Genomic DNA, 10,389 nt, shown 5'->3' on the forward strand with positions numbered 1-10,389 from the left:
AGAGCTGAAAGGAAGCTGAAAAAACAAACTTTGCCATTCCAATTTACTCTTCATAAAAACAGTTAAACATGTAAGCAATAAAACAGGGAAAGGAAGGTTAGCTAAAGTACTTCTTGACTTATAAAATGTCTGAAGGACTTTCCTTAAAGTAAATAAGTGTTCTAACATTTCATGCTTCAGTGTTAAGTCTATATTCACATGTTGTGTATGGGTATAGTGATATGCATGAATCATCTGTCTGCACAGGTAGGCATTGGAGTATTTGATCAATTTGTAGGCTGTATTTATAGATGTAATCAAGTCCAACCCTCTATCGTACAGATGAGGAAACCGAGGCCCAAAGAGAGTGAGATTTGCCCAAGGTCACATAGGTCATAACTGTGAATTTGAACCCAAGTCCTCTAATTCTAAACCAGGATTTCCTAACCTACAATCAATAAACTTTTTATTTTGATAACCACATTTCAACAAATTGGTTTCCTTTGCAAGACTATGTATTTCTTTTATGCATCTTAAAATATCATTCTGAGAAGGGGTCCATTGACTTCACCAGATTGCCAAAAAGGTCCATAGCATAAAAATGGTCAAGAAACCTGACCCTAAACACAACACCCCTTCCATTATACTTTTTTGCTCTCTTTCACAAAGCTGTAACCAGAGTGACCTTTGTTTTCTTTCTGTGACTCAGCTTACCTCATTGAGCCTCGCTGGGCACTGGGGGCTTCTCTTCCGGGGCAGGAAGCCCAGACACCATGCCAGGAAGCAGAGAACTTCCTGTGTGATGAGTCATGGGGCTGGCTGAGGGGAGGTGTTGACTCCAGAGGCATGCCCTATTGGGTGTTAACCTAGTGTACACTAGGGAAAGAGGCCAACTCAAGAACCAGAACTCAAGAACCATTTGCAGATAAAAAGAACATGTGCTTTCCAGCGTCCGGGCAGCCTCCTGGGCGCTGGCTGTGGCGGGGATCTTACCCCCCCCCCCCCACAGAAGCTGCTAGCTGGGTTGTTAAAACAAAAGCTTAAGAGAACTTACTGGAGATCATATCTGCTCCTCCCTAAGAAAAGAGGGAGTAAAAAACTATTTGCATGAAAGGAAAAAAAATTCCCTAATGTCAGTGGACTGGAGCAAAACAGGGCAGGAGTAGAAGAGAATAATCTGAATTTGAAAATTTGGCATTTGTAAACTTCATACTACAATTTCAGCTGACATCTTAGCATGTCCAGCTAGGAATCTAGCTCACAAATTTGCAGCATTAAAGAGGACTAAACGTATAGATTAGGATGTTTGTTTATGATGAATTAGTAATCTCTTTACACATATAGAACAAATATCTGAATCCTACTTTTTCATTTTTTTTTAATTTTGGTTTATAGGGTCATAGGAACATTTTAACTCTTAAGGAATGTTCATTAAAATATTTTATGGATTATACATTATAATGGGATGAAAATTGGGGTCGATCTAGTTATAAAGTTTTTTAATTAGAGAATTAAAATTAGTTATCAATGGTGTTAAGCTTTGGTATTGTTCTTTGCAGTAGATTTCTGAAAGTATCTCTCATAAACTACCAAATTAGAGGGACAAAGGCATTCCCTGTGAATCATTTAGATATTTGCATCCATACTACAGTTAATTTTGAAAAGATACGTTTTATTATAATAAGTTGAAAGAACATAATGTAGAGACAGAAGTGCTAAAACTAATATTCCCTCAAGTCTTGAAGGAACAAAAGCCAATACCCACTAGTATATACTAATAGATTCAGTTTTAGACCTCTCTGGCTTCAAGTCCCAACTAAAATCCTAAATTCTACAAGAAGCTTTCCCTACACCCTCTTAATTCCAGTGCTTTCCCTCTTTTATTTCCTTTTTATCTTGTATATAGCTTGCTTTGTTTGCATGTTGTCTCCCCCATTAGAATGTAAGCTCCTTGAGGGCAGGGACTGTCTTTTGCCTCTTTTTGCATCCCCAGATCTTATCACAGTGCTTGGCAGTAATAGTTGTTTAACATTTGATTAATTTATGCCTTGCCCCCCTTGCTGCTAAGAGCTAGCTCTTTCTAGAAAGTAACTAAGACAAAGAGCCAACCTAGAGACATTTAGAGCCAACCTAGGGAGATCCTCCCCCTCCCCATTTTCTAGTCATAATAATGATTATTTTACTCTAAAATTTCCCTTTGATGTAATGGATAGTAGGAGCACGAGGTAAGACCTCTTAAGGTAAGTTCATAATATAAGTAAAATATGGATTTGAATTGCAACTAAAGATGGGGAAGGTCTGAGCTTATTTTTAGGCAATGGAGAAAGATTTGGCAGGTAGATTGAAATGTAAGAGGGAAGAGATGATGGATGGCATCACGAGCATCTGTGAAGTGGTTGGTCTTGGCAAGGAAATGGGCTACATTATCTTCAGAAACTGAATCAAAGAAGCATAGGGTTTAGAATAACCACAGCACGGAGTGAGATGAGCATTCATTAGACATAAATGAAGGTATTTCTGTGCAATGATGAGAGCCTGGTTGAACTTAGATCATTTGACATAATAGCTGCACTTCAGTTCAATACTTTATTGGTTGCCTACTACGTACAAGGTGTTATGCTAGACCATGTGAACGTAAACATAGATGTAGCTGTGGTATAGCAGCAAAGCACTGAGTTTGGGCCAGAAGATCCGGGCTTGAATCCCAATTCTCTCACTTATTGGCTTTGTGACAGTGAGCATGACACCACATGTCTAGACCTCAGTTTTCTCCTAAAATGCCTAAAGAATCATAGGATAGCTGTGAGGTGCATGATGATTACATAAAGTACTTTCTAAACCATGAAATACTAAGTCATTGTTGGCAATATGTTACTGATGTTTTACATGCATTTCCTCATCACTTAAAGGACTATTTCTGTAATAAATGTTGTGCTACAAGCTATATGTTTCAATAAATGGGAACCTGTACTTATCCACCAAAAACACCTAACTTAAAAGAATAAAGGTTCTGGGGCAAGTTACATTCTTGTATTAGTAGAGTATTATTACTTTGCCTCATGTCTTCACTAGATATATCTGGATAGTTAGGATTATATGACATAATAGTATGATGGAAAAAAGCACTAATTCTAGCCCCAACTCAGCCACTAGTTCATTGTGCGGCCAAGATCACAACTTAAGCTCTCTGGGCCTCAGTTTTCTCCTCTGTAAAATAAAGAGGATTAGAGTAGATAATTATTAAGGTTTTATCCAACAATAAAATTCTAATTTTTCTGCATCCTACCATTGTGCTTAGTAAAATACACAAAAAATACTTTTGACTGAGATAATACCCCTAGTAGAGTTAATATTTGAGGGACTAAATCTGGAGCCCCCAAAAATATTTAGGCCTGTGTTTGAAATTATCTGCACAGCTACCATACCTATGATCATGTATGATTTACAAATAATAAAAAGGTAAAATGCAGTGCTTTCCTGGTTTAAGAAATGAACTCTTACACTAATCAGCCATAGAGATTATTACTTGGTCCACTAATTAAGAACCACAATAGATCTCTCTAATTTGCCAATTAGAGCAGAAAATCATAGAACTAGAGAAGCTAGAAAGATTCATACAAGCCAATCCAATCCCTTCATCAAGATGAGCAAACCAAGACTATTGAAATAGCCTTCTGGTTGTCCTCTTTACCTCCAATCCCTCCCCATACCAATCCACCCTCCACTCAACTATGAAACTGATCTTCCTAAAAGTGCAGGTCTGACCACTTCACCTCCCTCCCCCCCACACTCAATAAACTCCAGTAGCTTATCACCTCCAGAGTCAAACAAAATTCTCTGTCTTTTAAAGTGCTTCATAACCCGGCCCCTTTCCACCTCTAGTCTTTTTACACTTTACTCCCCTCCAGTACTCTGCAATCCAATGGCACCGGCCTCCTTGCTGTTCCTCAAACACATGATCCTCCAGTTCCCAACTCTTGAGTATTTTCACTGACTGTCCTCCATGGCTGGAATGTTCTTCTTCCTCCACTCCACCTCCTGGATTCTTTGGCTTCCTTCAAGTCCCAGCTAAAATCTCATCTTTTATAGAACGGCTTTCCTGATCTCTCTTATGTCTAGCACCCTTAATTATTTCCAGTGTTTCCTGGGTATGGTTGGCTTGTACATAGCCATTTGCATGTTGTATCCCCCATTACTTAGAGCTCCTTGATGGCAGACATTGCTCCCCCCGCCCATTCTCTGTAGCCTCAGCCTCAGCATAGTGCCTGGAACCCAGGAGGCATTCAATAAATACTTGTTGACTTGACTTGTAGCAGAACCATGTGTGGGATGGATTTTACGAATCCAAAAATTAACAACAGAGGCTCAAGGTGAAAGTAGAAAGGAAAATTTATTACGATCCCGGGAAAGGGCCACTCGGACACCGAAGGTCTCTCAGTGTCAGAGCGCGCTGGACACAGAAAATTGGGGTGTTTATATAGGTCCCTAACCGCAATTCCCCCTCCCAACCTCCTTCCTCTCAGCTTGCAGACGTAAGCTTTGAGGGTACAATCTAGACGCGATAAATCTACCCAGGGGCAAACAGTATAGTTATTTTTACAAGCAGGCCACAGTCATAAACCTCCCACCATCCTTGTTTCATTCTACTATTAATCTCAAGGTAGTAAATCTGTCTTAAATGACAATGACGATTAAACAAACAGTTCGGTTATCGGTGACAGGCAGGAATTAGTTGTTAGTTACCTAATCCTGCACATCTATATTGCACCTGGCTTTTCGGCTTTCCATCCATTCTTCCCCAAACAGAGGTTCTCTTATCTTGGGGTCAATGTACAGGAGGTGAGTATCCTGTGTCTTATCCTTATCCTCAGAGAATTTTATGGTTGCTGACTTATTCACCTCAACCCTTCTTTCTTTCAGGCCTCTCGCCATTAGGTAAATACACAGGACCTGTTCTTAACCTCGGGGGCCTTACGGTCACTAGCTAAGCTTGTGGAGGGGAAAACATCTGAGTAGAGATAATGGCTTTACAGAAAGGAAAATATCTAAGTAGAGAAATGGGACTCACTATCCTACTTATTTCTATTTATCTAATTTGTTCCCTTTTATGAAGAGGTCTTCACTCGTCCCACACAACCAGAACTAGAATAAGTCTTTCTGGCCAGGGATGGCCAAGAAATGCTGGCAAAAAATATATTTGCCTAGAATCTTACAAATCCAACGGAAAGAGCTCTAAACTGAAAAGGGCAGGAAAGGTAGAAATGAGTCTGCCAAGGAAGAGACCGTAGATAGCAAGCGCTACAACAAAGGATAAATGGTAAAGCAACAGTATTTCACAAGGGTAAAGTATTTGTGCATGTCCAACTATATAAAGTGCCAGCAGTAGCAGATCTCTAGATCCCCAGGGAAGGATGAAAATTTGAACTTCTATGTAGTGAGTCCTGGGATATCATTGGTACCAGGCTCATGATCCATTTCCTCCTTCCGTTCCAGTGGTCCATACTCTGCAGCGGATGCCCATAACAACACTGCTTCTGCCTCGCTAGCTATCGTCTCTCATGCTTCTCTGCTCTCCGCTACGTTCACCGTCCCTTTGAGAGCCATGTTCTCTACATGTTATGGGTGATGGGGGAGTCCAAAGTAGAGTCAATGATCAATGCATAACTTGTCTTGGCAGACCCAGAATTCCCCCCCCCCCCCCCCCCCCCCCGCAGGCTCGGGCAGGGGCAGCCCTTCCTAGAGGGGTCTCATGCCTCCAAGGCTTCTCTCTCTCCTCTTACCCCAGGATGCTTCAAAGGTTTAAAAAAATGCACAAGGGCATGGCGGGAAAGGCACGGCTTTTTGAGGGGGTACAAAATCTGGCTCTACACGGGTGAGCAGGGTGAGAGAGAGGGCTGCCTAAACCACGGTAATGCCATGACAAGCCTGAGTCCAGACATGAAATGGGAGGGGCCTCCGGGAGGCGGGGCCAGGAGGGGGTGTGACCCGAGGGGCGGTCACGTGCCACAGCCGTTGGAGAGCGTAGGTTCAGATCCCATCCGGCACAGCCGTTGGAGAGCGTTGGTTCAGATCCTATCCGGCACGCTCGGGCTCCAGGCTGCCATGGGCTTGGCTCCTGCGAGGTCCAGAGGCACTTGGCCCGCGCGCCGCCTCTTCCCCGCGCCTCCGCCAGGGGTTGCGCTGGCTCGGGCCCCCGAAGGCCTCGGGAGGTGGGAGTTGGAAGGAGGCGACGAGCCGCGCCCCGTCCACCCTGCCGCCTCGCCGGCTTCTCCTCCGTCGTCTCCCGGCGTCCGCAGCCTCGACCGTTCCCGCAGCCCCGCCGGCAGCAGCGGCCGCGACTCCCCCCGGGACCATGCCCTGGAGACGCCTGACCGCCCTGTTCCGCCAGCGCTGGACCCGGGGCAGCCCCCCCGGGACGGGCTCCGGCCGTCGTTTGGAACACAACGAGTTCGTCGAATACACCGAAGCCACTGAGAGCCAGGCCGGGCCCGTGGAGCCGGTGAACGCCTCGGTGAGAGAGGGGACGGGCCCCGAGGCCTGTGGCGGAGAGACGCCGCCATTCGGGGCCGTTAGCCGCGGCCTGCGGGGTGGGGGGAGGGGGCGGAGCGGGGAGAGTGTAAGAAGAGAAAAGGGCCCCCACCCGAAGAAGCGGGCCGCGGTGTGACTCAGGCCGCCGGTTTAGGGACAGGGACCGGGCGACGCGGGCGTCGAGGGCGCGGAGGGAGAGCTGTCGGAGCTTAGGGGGAGGGGCGTGGAAACACTGAGACGGGGTGGGGGGGCGAGGTAGGAGAGGGGCTTAGGAAGGATTTCAGATCCCTGTGAGAAATGGCGTAGAAGGGGAAAAGACTGACGGGGGAGGGGAGGGACAGTGGTGGGGGAGGGGAGGGACAGTGGTGGGGGAGAGGCAAGCCCTGGAGTGGTGGGGGGAGGAAACGTGGAGGGGCAGGGCCTTCTTGAGGCGGAGGGAAAGAGACACCGCCCCCCCCCCCCCCCCCCCCCGCCCTGCGCGTGGCGGACGCCATCTTGCAGCGTTAGGAGCCGCAGTGCGGGGGCGGGGCCCGGAGGAAGCGGGAAAGGCGGTTATTGGGGGAATGCAGAGTCGTTGGCGGAGGGGCGTGGGGGAGGGGCAGAGGGAGGAAGAAGAGGCCGAGGCGGACACGTGGGAGCCCTCGAGCGCCCCGCCCTTCCCCCCGGCCCCAGCCTCCGGTTTTCTCGCGTTTAAGGCTCTGTGTCCTGGCCGTGGTCAGTATTTGTTGACTCTTGGCTTATTTTCTTCTCCTACCTCGCAGCCACCCCCAAAAATAGCCATCCTACCACCCCTGCCCCTGGAAGCCCTGCCCGTCGAGAGGAGAGGGGGGAGGGGTGGGCACTGATCGGCCACGGGGGTCCCTCCGAGGGACCCAGTGACCACGGCTGAAAAATGGAAGGAGCTGGAGCTTAAGCCTCCATCCGGCTCCAAATGCCATGAACTTGAGGATTTCTTTTAGGAATGAACCTGTGAAAGGGCGGTCTTTAGGGCCGCGGGAACACCGGCGTGTGGGCGTGGTTGGCTCTCGGAAACGGCCGTTGAAGCCGCTGCTGCTAGTCATCAGCCGGCCTTCCGGAAAGACTTGTATGCATACAGCAGGCATCGAATTAAATGTTTGACTTGAAGGCATTCATTCAACCAACGCAATTATTAAACACCGTTTCAGTGGGGAAGAAGGAAGTTTAGAAAAGGGGCCGCGGGTGTGTGCCGGCCCGGGGTTACCCCCCTGGCTTACGGTATTTACCCTTTGTGTCTTTCAGGAAGCCGCCTTTGCCTTAGCGGTGCTTTTTTCTTCACACTTCGTACCGTGTGGATGGGTGTTGAGCCACATGGGGACCTACAGAAGAGGCTAGACGTGAAGACGGGGAGCAGCCGTAACGGTCCTTCTCCACATGCATTTCCATTTTGAAGTGAAAGTGCTTAGTTGCCGACAACCGGCGTAGGTTTAAAGTTTCACGACTTGCGTGATTCCGTTGCCTTATTGATATTTTTGTTCAGTTCTTGTTAAATAAAATTGAAGCAGACATTCTTCCTTGGGCTTATTTGTGATTCCAGATACATTTCTAAGAATTGTGAAAGCTACGATGGTGAAAAATAAGTACGAAGAATTGCCATATGGGGTCAGACTCATGTTCCACTAACTCACAGTGACACAGAAATGTTACTTGTGAGGCTTTGTCCATGATTATAACTAAGGTCCTTTTTTTCAAGTTATTCATATTTCAGTTGGTACTTCCTTTAAGAGTAATGTTTCATGCTTTACTCCCCACAATATAATGTAATACTTCCTTTTATTCCTTTTTTAAAATTATGTTTCAAGGAATGCTGCTCTCATTTTTAATACTCTAAAATTTGGTGAACAAGTTTGATCATACTTAGACTTTATTCAGCCTGAAGTTTATACTTGATTTTTAAAATGGCTCCCGTAGAAGTATAAATGGATTAACTAGTATGTGCTAGCTAATCTGGTATGATTTCTACTTTGAAAAAGACATTATTGATATGATATTTTTCAGATCAAAAAATTGCAGAGCATGAATTTTTTTAAAAATATTTTAAGGGGCTTCATATACAGGTATACTTAAAAGCTAAGTGACTTTACAAAAATATGACTAGGTACAACAATTATTACAGTGGAAGATTAAGTTCCTGGGCAACAAAACTCCAGAGTATAGACATTTAAAATGAGTATTTAACAAAGACTTGAAACTGATTGGTTTGGGTGGGCGGCTTGGATATACTAACAGACCTGATGTGGGTAGGAGACCTAATAGAATAAAACATTAGAGGAAAGCCTTAAGCTAATAGGAAAAGTGGGTAGAAGTGACCAATTACAAAGCAAGAGAATAAGAGATAAACGTTTTAAGAGGGACATTTTAGAATAGCATTGATAAAAAAAAAATTGGAGAGGAACTGTGGTACAGAGCCCTAAATCTAATATCGAAAAACCTCAGCATTAAACCAGGCTCTAACGCTGTTTTGGGACCTTAGGGAAATCTCTTCCTCCTTGGGCTTCAGTTTCCTTATCTTTAAAATGGAAGGGTTGGACTTGATAGCCTCTTCGGTCTCTTCCAGTGCTGCATCAATGATTCTACAACTACTTCTCATCACCAGGAATCCTCTAAACCTCTCTTGAGAATTTAGCTTGAGATGAAATGTTTTGGAAGATGGGACGTTGTTTCTCTAAAAAGAAAAAAAAAATGTGTCCACAAGTGGGACAAAATTTTCCATAGCACTTCACTTAGAACTCCACTTTGTACTTGTTATTTGCCTTTCTCGGATCAGTTATTTGTATCTCGATTATAAGTTTCTTTAGAGTAGGGTCTGTGTTGCATGTATCTTGGTATGATCAGCACCTTACGTACAATCCCTTGTGTATAGTAGGTGCTTGAATTGCCAATTTATGAAATGGGGGAGGCACACCCAGTTTTTCAGGTACTCTAGTGAGGCTGCAATCACGATTTAATAAGGCACATGGGACAAACAGCACAGAGTATAGAGGCAATCCTTGGGAAAAAGGCAGATGGTGTGGGGACAAGGATAGGGTAGGAAAGAGAATAAGGGAGGGTAGAGAGCCACAGAGAAGCATATGACCATGGATTACAGTTGGAAGCACTTGGCAGCATGGACTGAAATGGAAATGGAAGAGTTGGGGGAGGGTGGTAGAAGGGCAGGAGTTTGAGGTCTCATTTTTATTTTTTGAAAATTTTTTTATTTTACACTTAAAGAAACACAAAATAAGAAAAGAAAAAACCATTGTCATGTGCACAACAGAACGTGAGAGGATTCAAAATACAAATTTCCATTTCAAGAAAGCCTATATAATGAATACTACACATTGTGTTCAGAACTGTCAATCTTCCCTTGTAGGTTTTCTTTTGCTCTCTGCTGTACCCTTTTTACTTTGTTCTTTTTCCTCCCCTTCCTTCCTTTTTCCCCCAAGAAGGCTACAATTAAGTGCGAATATGTATGTGTATACATACATACATATATGTGTATATACACAGACATATAGACATACATATACATAGATGTCTATAATCATGCATATACATTCATGTGCATCTATGTAAGATGATACTATACTTGTTTCTGCTGTTTTTAATTTATTTTTAGTTTTCAACATTTCCACAGGATTTTGAGTTACAAATTTTCTCCCCATCTCTACTCTCCCCACCCCACCCCAAGATGGCATGTATTATGATTGCCCCTTTCCCCAGTCTGTCCTCCCTTCTATCACCCCACCCCCACCTTATCCCCTTTCCCCTTACTTTCTTATAGGGCAAGATAGATTTCTCTACCCCATAGCCTGTATATCTTATTTCCCAGTTGCATGTAAAAACAATTTTTTTAACATTGGTCTTTAGAACTTTGAGTTCCAA

At 44.6% G+C, this 10,389-nt stretch overlaps 1 protein-coding gene across 1 annotated transcript in view; it reads left to right on the forward strand.

The window, feature by feature from the left end:
• Window positions 1–8,039, forward strand: part of LOC118829912 — a 68,002-nt gene extending 59,963 nt beyond the window's left edge. The window contains exons 3-4 of the mRNA XM_036736734.1: window positions 6,027–6,490; window positions 7,768–8,039. Coding sequence (XP_036592629.1) covers window positions 6,027–6,490; window positions 7,768–7,860 — 557 coding nt within the window. The 3' untranslated portion in view covers window positions 7,861–8,039. The remainder of the gene's footprint in view (window positions 1–6,026; window positions 6,491–7,767) is intronic.
• Window positions 8,040–10,389: the final 2,350 nt, after the last annotated feature.

The sequence above is a fragment of the Trichosurus vulpecula genome, chromosome 8 (assembly GCF_011100635.1).
Source record: "Trichosurus vulpecula isolate mTriVul1 chromosome 8, mTriVul1.pri, whole genome shotgun sequence".
Lineage (NCBI taxonomy): Eukaryota > Metazoa > Chordata > Mammalia > Diprotodontia > Phalangeridae > Trichosurus > Trichosurus vulpecula.